The sequence below is a fragment of the Tyto alba genome, unplaced genomic scaffold, assembly GCF_018691265.1.
Source record: "Tyto alba isolate M040663 unplaced genomic scaffold, T.alba_DEE_v4.0 Super-Scaffold_42, whole genome shotgun sequence".
Taxonomy (NCBI): Eukaryota; Metazoa; Chordata; class Aves; order Strigiformes; family Tytonidae; genus Tyto; species Tyto alba.
Genome location: NW_024881318.1, coordinates 30,456,439 through 30,471,391, shown reverse-complemented (window position 1 = coordinate 30,471,391; position 14,953 = coordinate 30,456,439). Strand labels below are relative to the sequence as shown.

Below are 14,953 nucleotides of genomic sequence, written 5' to 3'. Positions count from 1 at the left end.
CAGACTCCGCCCTATCAAACAAACAACACACAGAATCACACAGAATGGCTGAGCTGGGAGCCACTGGAGATGACCCAGACCAGCCTCCAGCTCACAGCATGGTCATAAAAAGGAGGTTGCTCTGAGCTACGTCCAAACGGAGTTTTGATATCTCCAAGGATGGAGACTCTGTAACCACTCTGAGAAACTGATTCCAGTGTTTGATCATCCTTAAAGCAGAAAAGCTTTTCTTATGTTTAATTAATCTTTCTGTATTTCACTTTGTGCCCATTGCCTTTCCCTGACACTGAACACCATGGAGAAAAGTCTGTCTGCATCTTTTTAACTCCCTTCCATCAGGTATTTATACACAATTACAAGATCCAGCCTTCTTTGGCAAAACTGTCCCAGGTCTCAGCCTGTCCTCATGTCAGTTGTCCCTTAATCATCTTTGCGGTCCTTTGCAGGACTCTGTGCAGTATGTCCATGTCTCTCCTATACTGGCAAGCCCAGAAATGGACACAGTACTCCAGTTGTGTCTCACCAGTGAGTAGAGGGGAAGGATCATCTCCCTTGACCAGGTGGCAGTGCTGTTCCTAATGCAGCCCAGGATACCATTTGTCTTGCGTGCTGCAAAGGCACTTTGCTGGGTCACATTTGACTTAGTGTCCACCAGGAGCCCCAGGTCCTTCTCTGCCAAGCTTCTTTCCAGGCAGTTGGTCACCAGTCAGTACTGGTGCTTGTGGTTGCTCCTCACCAGGTACAGGACTTTGCATTTCCCCTTGTTGAATTTCATGAGGTTCTTGTCAGCCTTTTTCTCCAGACCATCAAGGCCCCACTGGATGGCAGCACACCATCAGCCACTCTCCCCAATTTAATATAGTCTATAAATTTAATTCAGGTGCACTCTGCCCCATCATTCATGTCATTAAGATGTTAAACAGTACTGGACCCATGATCAATGCCTAGTGACTGGTCTCCAGCTGGACTTTGTGCTGCTGATCAGAACACTTTAGGCCTGTCAGGTCAGCTGGCTTTCAGTACACCTTGGTATATCCATTTGGATATACCTGTATGGTTTGTCTGCAAGGACATCGTGGGAGCCAGGGTCAAAACTATTACAAAAGTTGAGCTAAACACTTACTTCTGTGCCCTCATCCACCAGGCTAGTCTTCTAATTGTATAAGGCTGTCAGGTCTAGTTACTTTTTCATCTTGGTCATAATGGGGAAGGTTTTTCAGGGCAGACTTTCTAGCAACAGTCACAAATTTTGTCCAAGCTCAGCTTTATTCTTGTATCCTGCACATCAGATGCGTGTTCCATATTGCCCTCCACTGTTTTCCAGTGCAATTTCTGCTCGCTGTTCCCAGCTGGGGACTCCCCAATACAGAACAGACATTGATAAGGTGGAGCGAGTCCAGGGCGGAGTCCCTGGGATGATTACACCGAGGCACATGGTGCATGAGTAGGTGCTGAGAGAGCCTTGGGAGGAGACTGGTAAGGGGCACAGTTTATGACTGTCTATAGCTAGATAAGAAGAGAATGTAGAGAAGACAGAGATGGACTCTTCTCAGAGGTGCACAGTGATAGGACAAGAGGGAATAGACACAAATCTCAATGCAGGAGGTCCCAGTTAGGTACAATGAGAAAAAAAAAAATTCAGTATCAAAGTGGTCAAACCATGGAACAGATTTTCCAGAGACTTTGTGAAGTTTCAATCTTTAGGCTATTAAAACTTGACAGGAGGAGGTCCTGAGTGACCTGATGCAGGGAGACAGGCTTTGAGCAGGAAGCCATAGAAGTGTGACCTCCAGAGGCCTTCTATTCCAGCCTGAACTGTTTTGTTATTCAGTGAATAGTTTGTGAGCTGTGTCCTGAAGTCCCCATCACAGCAAGCATCCTGCTGTCAGAAGTGTTATACCAATATGCATAAAAAGTGTTCCCATTCTCCGTTAGAATTGGGAGTCAAGCTATTTCTTCCTCATTTACAGAGGAGAAACTGGGGAAGGGTTATAGTTGCTAAGGAACTGCCTTGATCTCTCTTGCTTCCTTTAGGTTCCTCTGACTCCATGTCTTAGACCAGGAGCTTTTATGGTGGAGTACAAGCACCTTACACACCACTTAGCACAGTGAGCCCTGGTTTATGATGCTGCAACTGGACACAGTACACACAAATTGAGGAGGAGATGTTGAAAAGCTAGAGAGATCTGTGGCCAAGATGGAAGACACTGGCTGAAAGTTCCTTATCTCTATTCCTTTTGGCTAAGAAGTTAGCAACAGGATGTTGTTTTGGGGTTTTTGGTTTGCTTTTTTTTTTTTTTGGTTGGGGTTTTTGTTTTTTTCCTATAAGAGAAGTTTTTACAGAATCTGAGAGAAGAAAAAAGAACCTTAAAAAGAGGGCTAACTAGAAAATTATGGTGACTCATAGAAATACAGTCATTACATATCATCACCTGAAATGTCATCCACCACACCCAGTACTAACTACCTGCATGGTTTCTGGAGAGAGGGAATCATTTCCAGGTGGTATTTAATCCACTTATCTTAAAATGGGATCAGTCCTTCTCTGAAGATGCCTGACTTTTTGTCAAGAAAAGGGGCAGCCTGAACATTTAGCTAGGTCTTGGTGCATGACATTTAGCTTAATTTAAGTGAGATGAATCCCACTCAGACTGCAGAGTTAATAGTAGTTTTCTAAGAGCCTGCAGAGCAGAACCTACTCATACACAGAACTAATCAAAAAGATTTAAAGAAATTTGGCATGAGGTATTTTGGAGGTAATTTCTGCCTTTATCATTTTATTTGAAGCATGGCCTGACAGTGATTCATCTTGCAGCTTGGACTGGAAATCTGGATATAATGAGAAAATTAGTTAAAGCAGGCGCTGATCAAAAGGCTAAGAACGAGGTTTGTTGATGACAAATTTTTACCAACTCTAAACAGATTTATGTTGAAAAAAATCAAACTTGTTCTTACAGCGTTGCTTATGATTTTTCAGGAAGGAATGAATGTCCTGCACTTTGCAGCTCAGAACAACAGTGTTAAAATAGTTGATTATTTTATCCAAGATCTTCATCTGAATGACTTGAACAAGCCTGATGGGGTACAGTATGTTTCTTTCTGTTTATTTCTTTGATGTCATGAGGCATCTGTTGGTGGCAAAATGATCTTGACTTGGGGAATTTCAATGAATTTTATTTTATTTTCAGTTGCATTAGCTTTTAATTATTAATTTGGGTATTGAGAAAAAAGTAAGACAAACAGCCAGACAGTGCTTGGGGAAAACACCTTTCCTCCCTCTTTGGCTGTCTCACCTGAACTCCAGACACCACTGCTTCCCTGCTGCCCTTGCTTTTGCAGTATGGGTTGCCCAGTCCTATCGGCGAAGTGACGAGAAGCAGAGGAGGTTGGACTCAGTCCACAGTGGTTTCCTTTTTTTTCCTGCTCTTTGTTTCTTACTCTTTTCCTCTGCTCCAGCAAGGGTTCTTCCATGGGCTGCAGTCACCTTGTGGGTGTACCTTCTCCTGTGTCTGCTCCCTTGCATCGTCTCACATCTCCTTATGTATTTCACGTTGTGCCTCCTCCCTCTGTGACCAGTGACCACCCTTTCTTAAATATGTTTTCACAGAGGTATCACGTGCTCCTCTGATGGGTTGACTGATGACGTGGTGGGTCAGTTTTGTGGAGCCAGCTGGAAATGGCTATGGCCAGCCTAGGGCAGTCCCTGTCCTCCTCCCACACAACTCACCCTTGCAGCCCCTTGCCCTTACCAAAACCTGCCAGTCATGGCCAACATGGCCATATTTTGCCAATGTAGAACATAAAACTACATGCAGTCATTCTACAGAGGTGCACCAACGCTTCAGTGCCAGGGCCTTGTGCTCATCAGGTTCACTGAGTTTTTATTTTTCCTTCCTATAATGTTGGGATCTTGCTTTGAAAGCTTACTTAGCTAAGTAGGATATTTTATCTTTACATGAAGAAAATTTATTCTTGCAGGTTCTGTCACCAAAAGAACAAAGCTCCTCTATCCTTTTTTTCAAGTCTTGAATTGTACCGACCCAATGGTGTAAATTTTTGAATTCTTTCTACACATGACAAGGTTGACAAAACAGAATTAATTTGACAAAACAAACCTTTGTGTTTTAGGCCTTGGGAACGGAAAGGTGAAAATCATCCTCTTTATGTTGAGGTTATTTCATAATTATCTATTAGCTGCTTGCATTTTTTTTCTTAAACATTTAATATAAGCCACTATCAGATAGGAAGACCATCTAACTAACTGGTTAGATGGCCTCAGTCTCGGGCCAGTGGTATGTCAAGATAATTTTCTGCAGTTGAGTTGTAAACAGTTGGAAAAGTTTTTGTTAGTTTAACCACCACCAAAAAAACCCTACAATGGGCATCATTAAATTCAGGCCTCCTGGATGAAACTTCTGAGGTAGGATTGTTCTGGCCTGTGCTTGCAGAATTCTGATCAAACCTGTTACGTCATAGAAGTAAATCTTGCAACTCCTTTAATGTCCATTTCTGAACATCCTCAGACTTGTTCTTTTGATGACATGACACAGTTCTTTTGATAAACATTTTCATACTGAGAAGAATTAAGAATTAAATATTTTGAGCACATTTTCTACCTTGTTACCATTTCTGAACAGTTTTCCAATATTTTCTTCATTGTATGTAAAATGTATAATCTGGGGTTTTTTACACTAACTAAATATTGTGTATTTTTAAAATTCTTACTCTTCTCGTGCGTATCTACTTTTTTGTTAATCTACTTAGTCATATGATATATACATTTTTATGCAGAACACATCTACACTTATGCATGCCATATATCTAGTAACTGGAAGGAAAGTATTTTTACTTTCAATAACACTGTGCTTCTTTTCATAATTATTTTCTAGAAAGGTAAAAAGCCATTTCTTCTGGCATCTGAAAAAGGCCATGTTGACATGATTAACAATTTGATTGCCCTGAAGCTGTTTACATTTGAAAAAGATAAGGTAAAGGTTTCTTTTCCACAGAAGTACAACTAAAAATGTGCTATGAAAGATTATTTTATTTCCATGTAGTTACTACACATCCCAGTAATGGGAATAAGCTGTACAGATGTCACAGTGCTGGTATTGATATGCATTGGACCAACAAAACATGAAGGGTGATGATTTTTCAGTAACTAAGGGAAGACAGTGGGACTTCTGGTCTTATTGCCAGGAGACTTTTCCGTACACATTAATAACTCGTGTAAAGCCAGATTGGCATATGTTGTCTGTTGGGAGAAGTAGGAAAGTCTGGTGATTAAGGTGTCAGCGTCTTTACTGGGAGATCATATTTCCCAGTTTTTAACTCTGCTCAGCTGTATCTGTGTGTTACTGTTAAGTCCTGCATGACTGATTTTTCGAAGGTGTTTAAGTATTTCAGGATGCAAATAAATACCTATAGGGATTTTTCAGAAGTGCTTTAACACTTCAATCTGATTGAGTTTGATTTTGACACTGCATTTTAAGGTATCTAAATAACTTTCAAAGTCTGCCCTTAAATTTACTTACTTTACAAGCTGGTATTTCTCTGAATCTGAAGCATTGCAACAATAAATATATTAAAAATTGTGAAACAGTCAGATACTTCATTTATAGAACCATATAAGTAAGCACCCAGGAAGTGATGCTGGGTTTTGGTATTCTGGTAATAGTTTAAAAGCTGCAGTGCAACCCAGTTCTCACTCGTCTGTTCTAAACAGTTTATGAGCAGAGGTTAAAAGACAATGTTGTCCCATACATCTAAAGGTCTGAAGGTCTGAACAGCAATGATGGGAGGCAAATGCTCCTACAGAGTAAATAGGTAAGAAGCCAGGACAGAAACACATCTCCTGGATCACTAAAAGCAATCACACTTTATCCACAATTTCTAAAAAGGACTTGATTTCTCCCCACCCCAGTGCTGTGAAAGGAAAGTTGTTCTAGACTCTCCTTTCTCTGAGGGTTAGGATTCTTCTCTTAATTTCCAGCTTCAGTTTGCTTTTAGACAGTTTTATATTTTTTCTTGTGACATCATTATCTTTTAGCTCAAAACCTTCTGCTCTTCCTGCACTCATTCTTTGTTTTTATTTGCTTGCTAGTGTCTTTTGGTTTTTTTGGTTGGTTTGGTTTTTTTCTTTTTTTTTTTTTTTTTTAAATTAGCTTGTGAGAAATTGTGCTGGTGCTGAAAGAGATTAAAGATTGTAATGCTGAAATCAAAGCCACTACAAATTTCTATGTACTTACCTAGGTTTTGGCCATTAATCTTTATATCAGTGATCTTGGGTGCTTGGTGTAGTCCCCATCCTTGTAAGAACCAGCACCCGAAGTTTTCTTCTGAGTCATTCTTTAGGAGCTAGAATTGTTAGGTCTTTTCACTGGTCATGCACTACAGTTTTCAGAATATGAGACAACCAACTAGACCACAAAGGTCATGTCTGCATATACATGAAAAGGCCCCTTTTGGATTAGTCTGAATCTTGTAACATGCTACGTGGAGTTGCCTTCTTCTCCTTGTATGTAAGAGAGAGGTGTATGTGAAAGATCAAAGGCTTTGTGTTGGTTTACTTGATGTTTTGACTTTATTTTGTATTTTTAAATCTTTTTTTTGATGTTTTAATTTCAAGGAGGGAAACACAGCATTGCATCTTGCAGCCAAAAATGGTCACAGCGAAGTTGTAGAAATTCTGCTTGCACAGTGGGAGGAAGTAAATGACCTCAATCAGGTAAGGACACAGAAACTACTGAAAGTGATAAAGTTAGAAATTTTTAAAATCTACTAAAAAATAACATTTCAAAAGACTAAATCTTGCACCAAGTAGACTTAATTAGTTCTACTGTATTTCTAGTATCTTTGCATCCTGTTTCCTTGTCCTTCCTCCAATAAATTCAGCTGCATTAACTCCTTCAATGTCTCTTCCTCTGTGTTCTATTCCTCATACAATGGCCTCCCCTCCATCTTAAATGCCCGTGCATAACTACTGGTAGAAGGAAACAGAGGCGAGCCTAACCTCTACCTTGCTCCCTGTCCTCCAACTTCTCTGGCCATGTGATCCCATTCCTTTTACCATCTCTGGTGCTTTTCAGGCTACTCACTGAGCGAGTTCAACATGCATACCCAGCACATAGCATTGCAGGCACCTCAGCAGGGAGGTCTCAGATTTGTGCCTTCTTCATCTGATCTCAGCTGACTTCAGACACTGCCTACCCACTTTTCTTTTCTGGATTAGTGTTGGTGAGCTCAGCCAGCATATTCATAAATTGCATATTAACTGTGAAGGTTGTATCCTTGAGTTGATGCACTCATGAGCTTAATTTTAAGTCTTAAAGTATGGGTGGGGGGTGGAAAATGCACCCTAACTACTCAACTCAGCCTTCCTATTTTGCAAATGGTCCTTGTGTCTTCCGCCTTTTCTGTGGGGCAGCTGGAACTAACTCAGCAAGTTAATTCAATCTGTTGTGGGCTGGCATGTCAACTGTATGAACCTGCTGTGTGGTTGATGGTCTGTTCTGCTGGCCCAGCAGGCGAAATGAGTAAGGGACATCTTCTCCTACCCAGGGCCCTCCTCTTCCTTAATCAGAAACAGATTTATGGGTAGAGGGGTTCTCTCTTATACAATTTGTAAGTTATTTCCAGATATGTGAGCTTTGAGGCACACAAGCCCCTTTGAAATGTGAAGCCCTTGTGTTTCCAAGCTTTGTCTAACAGTGTTGCTTCTGCACACAAAGATCATACTGGTTGTGCTCCTGCCTTGCCATGCCTAATGGTCCAGCTGCAGATGTTCTGGCCTGTGGATAAACAGGTTTTTCTTTCCCCAGTATGAGCAAAACCCTAAAATATTTTAAATTTACGAGAATAACGGTGGCAGGAGTTTCAGCAAAGAAAAACTAGGATTTATTGATGTTTCTGTGAATGCTGATACACTAGAGTAACTTTCAGTAAACCTTTGTGTATTTTAGGAGTAGCGAAGCAGGGATTAGATCATTGTGCAGCTGACATAATTTACTGTAGTCTTGCTGTGGAGACATGGAGACTTTTTGGGGGTGAGAAGATTTGAAAAAAATTTGCAACAGGACTGTTTCTGCTAAAAGTGCTCCTTATAACTAGCACTGGAGTTGGGAATTCATCAGAAATCCATGGCATCAGACTGACAGAAAGTGGTACTTATGGTATGCGCTAGCATGCTAGCAGTGTTGCCTGGTGTTGAATGCCAGCAACTATTATCCACTGTCTTTGTTTCTGATCCTGTTGCTATTGATCTTCTTTGAAAAGAGCATGGTTCATATTTATGAAATAGTTATGCGTATCATGAACCTTACCGTACATCTGCCCACATAGATGTCGTTTGTCACTGAAGCATTGGTGAGTTGCCATTTCATTTAAGTGTTAATTTAGGAGCATTCAGGTTGTGTTCTCTTGTGACCATCTCCCCTCTTCTCTTAGCTGGATGAGTCTGATTGGGCTGTTTTGTGTCACAGCCACAGTCATGTGGCTTAAATTGGAACGGACATTTTCTCTCTATTGGTCTAGAATGGAGAAACCCCATTTTACTTGTCTGTTGAAGGAGGTCATGAAAAATGTGCTGAACTCTTACTGGAAGCAGGGAGTGACATCAATGTTTTAACTCAAGTATGTACACAGTATCCCTCCAGCACACAGGTACTGGGACATCCTGAGCTGTGGGAGGGACCTTATCTTCTCATTTCTGTGTGTACTAACAGTATATTTGCTCAGCTTATTTTTACAAAATGGTAAAAAAAAAAAAGAAGAAAATAACAAAAAACCCCAAAACAAACAAAAAACAAACAAACAAACCCAAACCAAACCAAACCAAAACAAAAAAACAAAAAACAAAAAAAAAGCAAACAAAACAAAACAACAAAAAAAACCCAAACCATAGAATTTGGATTGTAGAGTGCTATCAGAAAAAAACTGATGTAGAAGAAATATAGCATAGATTTATTTGACAGAATACTGTGGTGGAGCTTTTTTATTTACTATATATCCATTGGTAAAACATATGACTAGGAAATGTAACCAAGCAGGGTGATTGAAAATCATCCTTTTTGGCAGTGCATATGACTGACCCGATCACAAACCTGTTCTCCACATCTGGTTCCTGGACTCCAGTCCAGCTCACATCAGTTGAATGGCCTTGGCTCACCTGCTGTGAAGTTCATGATTCCAGCAGACTGAGAGCTTGTTTGTTTTACCAGAACTATTAAATGAAATTTTCCTATTGATTTATTTTTAAAAGTTTGTTAATGTGACTGTACTTGATTGTTAAAGGTCAAACTGAACTAACAGACTAGGAGATGTGTTGGCATTGACATTGTCCATGGCGCAGGATAGCTGACAATGCTTATTTATCTCTTTCTTAAGAGAGATTGAAAAGTACTATGGAATACTGGTGATTTTAGCACGTTTGTTGTGATAAAGGAAAAATGGGAAGTTCCTTCAGTATTTACAAAAACATTTTGTGCTAACTGCTGGTCCACTTCATTTTATATCATTTTATCAAAGGGAGGTTTTTTTGGGGAGGGGATAATAACACAAATTTGAATTAAATATTACATTAATAACTCACTTTAGCACTGCTTTTCTGGCAATAAAAATGTAACTTTTTGCTGTATATACCATTTCTTTCAGAACAATAGTAGTGCTTTGCAGATTGCAATTCAGAATGGACATCTACCCTTGGTTAGTTTTCTTATTGATAAGAATATTGACTTGGTTCCTAAACCTGAGGTAAGTGTGTTTCAGTATAATTGGTCTGCTGTTGTTCAGCCCGTCCTGTCTTTTATCACCTTCCTTGGGAATTCAGACAGCTGAATGAAATTGACTACTTCTTTTTTTTTTTTTTTTTTTTTTTTTTACTATACACATTATTACGTGGCTTATGGGTGTTGGTTAGCAATATGTATGGACCAACAAAGACAAGGTCCTGTTGCACAAACCCCCGTAAGTGCCTGGGCAGACTGGTGCAGTGCAGTGTGGAGGTGGCCAGGCTGAGCCAAGGAACAGGCATTAGGAAAAGATGAGCAAAGTACCCTGCTTGAAATAAGTAGCAGTGATGCAGGGCTCCCGGTGTGTCATGGGCAAAGAGTTAATGCTTGTAATTGATTTTGAATAAAGATAAATGAAAGGTAAATAAACACTTCGGTGCTTTCACCCTCTTCACTCAAAGCATATGCCTTCACAGTCTGCATGCCACCGTTCTTTGGGGTTTAAAAAGAAATAGGTAATCTTGTCTCAAATCAGGTATTACAGTTTTTGTTACATTTGAGATTTTCTGGGAGTAAGAAATTTTCCACTTCTCCAGTACAAGATGAAAATAGAATCTGGGCTTCGTGACTTATCTGCCATGATCGCTGGCCTGTTGTGTAATGTTATCAAGGAAGAACAATTTATGATGTTCTTGAAATGATTTTAAAGATCAGGAAGTTGTTGTTCTGCTTGTTCTCATTGGCTTTCTGTAGCAGAAGCAACTCATAATTGTAACTTACATTTTGGAAACATTTCCAGTGCAGCGTTGCATAAGAGCTTGCTTTATTTTTCTGTAGCCCTGAAGAAATGGCTGTGGTTTATAAAGACAGTAATGAACTGGTGTTTGGCACCCATGAATGGCACTGGTATGGAATTGCTCTTTAGCTGTATTTAACAAGAAACTGATGAGTCACAAGTTCAACATACATAGTGACTTTGCCAATCTAATGGTTGGATTGTAACTGGTGTTGGATCTGTGCCCCAGTTATTTTAATAAATAATCACTCAAATAAAAAACCCTTCATTTCTTTCTGGCTGTAATTTGCTTTTTATAAATATGACAGGAAATCATTTTAGTATGAAGAATATTTCCAGCACTATTTTGTGACAAGAGTTTATTCCTGGAAAGTATATTTTGACATCTGTTTACCCAATACAGAATTAACCTGTTTCCAGTGTATTCAACTAAGGGCAAACCCAATTTTCTGAGGGAACAGAAACATTACCCTGAGCTCTCCATTGTTGGCCAAGGGTAGCAGCACATCCCAGGTATGAAAATGTAAGAGGAGTGCCTTGTCATGTTTCTAAGTAGTGACACACTGATATGCACCCCATGCACTCAGCATTTCCAGGCTTCTCAGCTGTATTTGTTTGCCTGCGGCTGTAGGTGTTGCGGAAGCAGGCTGCCATCTCTGGCGTAACTCAGCACCTCAAGGTGCAGTCTTGCAGTCTTGAACCTCTGCTAGAGCATACTGCCTTTGCAAGGAGTTAACTGCCTTAACAAGAACCTCTTCCTTGTTTGAATGAACTTCTAATAATATACCTAAGCATAATACCTTATTATTTTCTCTCCTCAGCAGAAGAATTCCCCTCTCCATTTAGCAGTCATCAATAATCATCTACCAGCAGTTAAAAGTCTCTTGGATGCCAATCATGATATAAACTCCTTAAATCATGTAAGAAAAACTGGGAATTAACATAACTTCACTAGTAAAGAGGAGATTATGTGGGTTGTGCTTGAAATATTTTTTTTTTCCTTATGACCTCAGGGTACAAAAAAATAGGAAGGAAGCAGCATTTCCCTTCTTTTTGTATGTATGCATTTGCATTTGTCACTGGTACATGTTGTGCTAGTATTGCTTGTACAAGATAAGGATAGCAAAATGCTATATACTCAGAAAATATTAGATTAGTGTATTGTTTGAATGTTACAATTCATGCATATTAAATGACAGAAATAGCTCAATGATATTGATCTTGGAGAGGAACTCAGTGCAGAGTGTCACTTGGCTGGGACAGAGTAAATTTTTTTCATAGCAACCCATAGGGATCAGTGCTGGTAAGGCATGAGTGTTGTAGCTGTTGCTGAATGGTTCTTGCACAACACCAAGCCCTTCTCTGTTCCACACTCCATCCCACCAGTGAACAGACTGGGGGGTGCACAGGGAACTGGGAGGGAATACAACTAAACATGACCACAGCTGACCAAAGTGATGCTCCACACCATACAACATCACACCGGATAATGAGGTCACAGGTCTGTGGTGTAACTGGTTAGTGTATTCAGCTGTTAACTGAAAGGTTAGTGGTTTGAACCCACCCAGGGATGCCAGCAACTGTTTTCCTCACCTTTACCAGGATTATTCGCCCTCTGCTTGGTGCCAGTGGTCTTTGGAGGCCTGGTTGATTGTTGGCCAGTTTGCTGTAGACCACCTCCACCACCACTAATCGCCTCAGGTACTGGACAACCTCCTCTGTGGAAGGCCATGTGATGTATGCCAATGTATTTACTTTGGTGCTGGCATCCTTGGTCCCTTTTTTGCTATACAAAGCCTCCTATAATTGTTAATGACCATTTTCAGCTTTTGCTGTGTTGCGTATCACTTTCTTTTGCTGTGCCCATGAGAGCCATGATAAAAGCACTGGCCTTGAGCCTCGTCTGGTATTTTTTGGCACAACACTGCTGCCATCCGGGTACTCAATCAGCTCAAGGATAAAATCAGCAACTACACCTTCCCCCTTTTCTCTTTAGAGAGATGCTTTGTAGAAAAAGGAATGAATGGCACCTACCCCTTCTTTTCCTCTAGGGTAGGTCTCTCCTTCTTGTAATGGCTACTCAGTTCCTTGAATATACTTGTGTAATCAGACTGATCATACTCGTGTGTGTTGTGAGCCTAATTTTGATTACTGTTCATAAGGTTAAACAACTAATTGGGAATGCTACACAGGAACGTGCTCAGAGGCTGTCAATCCTTGGGTGGCAGGGTGTGTGGGAGGTGTTGGGCAGATGCCTGCAGCTGTTATTGCCTCCAATAACTTGGGATTTCATGCCTGAACAGGCATGTGGTCCCAGGTAACTGGTACACCATTTGAAGGAGTGAAGCCTTGCCTGCCCTGATGGAACAGCAAATTCTAATGCTGTGATGGGGTATGGCCCAAGCCTACTGAGCTGCCACCTGGTATCCTCAAAAGAGAAAGAGGGTGTCCTGATCAAGGAGCACACAAAGAGATGCTGAGAAGGTCTCCTGCTCTGAAGCCACTCATATGGACACTGAAAATGTCACTCAATCTGAGGGCATGCAGTAGCTTAACCAGAAACCTAACCCTCAAATATAATAGTTGCTCCTGTACTCAAGAAGAAATGGTGGAAGCAGGTATCAGTTTGGTTAGTAAGAGAAGTGGCAGCTCCTTCTGAAGTTTAGAAGGGGCAAGAGTCAGAAGAGACAGCCTGGCCTGCAGCAGGACAGGAGAGGGAAAAGACGGGAATGACAAGGGAGGTGGAAACTACCTGGTCCCCATCCCTGAATAACCTACGAGATAGGCAGCAAGTTCCATCAGCAGGGTGAGTGCATTGCTACCTGGTTGCTGCAGTGCTGGGAAGGCAGGGAAGCCCAGCAGCTGGGGTCCATCTCTGGGGTCTATAGGACTGACAAAGGGATCGGAAGAGAGGCAGCCACCTTCAAGCCTCTGGAGGTGGCTCTTATCAAGCGTGAAGCCAACTTATCTCCTCAAAGAAGATATTGTGAACCAGTAAGGCAAGTAGACTACCACCAAAGAAGGTATCCAGTATCTGAGGTAGTTAATGGTGGTGAAGGTAGTCTACAGTAACTTGGCCAACAACCAGGCCTCCAGAGGTCTGGATGACATACAGTGCTCATGGTCTGTGTGGCAGAAATTTGTAAAGAGCTTGTGCATGTTGTAGGCTGCCACCCTGGCCATAATGGACTGGGCAGACATTGATGCACCAACTGCGTATAGACTGGCCTGTCAACTGTGACTCTTCAGAAAGAATCTCTCTTCCCCCTCTCCATTGACCCTACATCTCAGATGTCCCACCAGGTCTGTCGAGTCACACGTTGGCACTGTGGCTCCCTGTCACAGAAATGCACCCTGGTCTCCCACGTGACAGGTGGGGATGCTTCCCACAATAGTAACAAGGACCAGACTTTGAGAAATCTGTAGTTTGCCTCTTCCCATTGATCATTTTATTACCAAAGATTAATTTATACACATTTTTGCAGGAAACAGAAGCAGTCATTTGTGGCTGGAGTCTAGTATGATGATAACCTCTTCTATCACATGAAGCTGAGAATTTTGTAAAATTTTTGAACACATCTTTTAGAAATGTTTCGTGCTCTGTCTCTAGCATGTCTGAAGTTACATACAACAGTACATACAGATGTCTAAATTACTGCAGAAAATGAAGTAGGATGTATTGTTGGGGGAAATTTATGAGGTCATGTGATTATAGTGTGTGTCCCCAAAAGGCCTGATGAGAGACTCTAATGTGGAACCCTGAGGCTGGTATTTCTTGGTCTGAAAGGTTTTGGTGTTTGACTCTACAACCTTTAAGTTAAGATTCAAAGGCCAAAAAAGTTCTCTAACCAGACCTACAGAATGTAGACTTGCAACATCAGAGAAGTGCAGGCAGAAACCCTTCAACTTAAAAGGATGCTGTGTCACATGAAACATGCTAAGGGACATGTCCAGATATGCAGGTCTTCTACAAATGACAACATATCTTATTTACTGCTGCATTATTCCCATAGAGGTCTGGAATTTCTTACGCTGATATTCTGTAGAAGACTAAATAAATAAATAAATAGGTTTTATTTGGGTACATGTGTGGAGAGAGTACACAGCCCTCATTTCAGACCCAAAGATTAGACTTGAAGCTGAATGCCCCTTTAGCTATACTTCTTGTTAATAGTTTGATTTTGTTTAATGTTTTGGTTGTGTTTGTTTGTTTGTTTTTTCCCCTCTTTTTTTTTTTTTTTTTTTTTTTGGTGTGTGTGTGTGTGGTTTAAGGTTCACTGAACCCATTCTGGAGCAAGTAGACTTCTACATATCATTGTTTTGTGGCAGGGCTGGATAACAAACCCTGTTGTGGACGTAACACAATGTACTGTTGAAAATTATGGATGTCCAGTTGTCTCTGCATAAATTTCAGCAGGGAAAATGATAG

General features: G+C 40.9%; 1 protein-coding gene across 4 annotated transcripts in view; it reads left to right on the top strand.

Annotated features, from left to right (window-relative positions):
* ANKDD1B (ankyrin repeat and death domain containing 1B) overlaps window positions 1-14,953 on the top strand; it is a 33,645-nt gene that overhangs the window by 9,142 nt on the left and 9,550 nt on the right. For 2 of the 4 annotated variants that reach the window (XM_033009161.2, XM_033009158.2), the window contains exons 4-10: window positions 2,788-2,886; window positions 2,978-3,082; window positions 4,890-4,988; window positions 6,629-6,727; window positions 8,533-8,661; window positions 9,652-9,750; window positions 11,346-11,444. In XM_033009161.2, coding sequence (XP_032865052.2) covers window positions 2,788-2,886; window positions 2,978-3,082; window positions 4,890-4,988; window positions 6,629-6,727; window positions 8,533-8,661; window positions 9,652-9,750; window positions 11,346-11,444 — 729 coding nt within the window. The remainder of the gene's footprint in view (window positions 1-2,787; window positions 2,887-2,977; window positions 3,083-4,889; window positions 4,989-6,628; window positions 6,728-8,532; window positions 8,662-9,651; window positions 9,751-11,345; window positions 11,445-14,953) is intronic. The other 2 variants (XM_033009160.2, XM_033009159.2) reach the window with 2 other exon arrangements.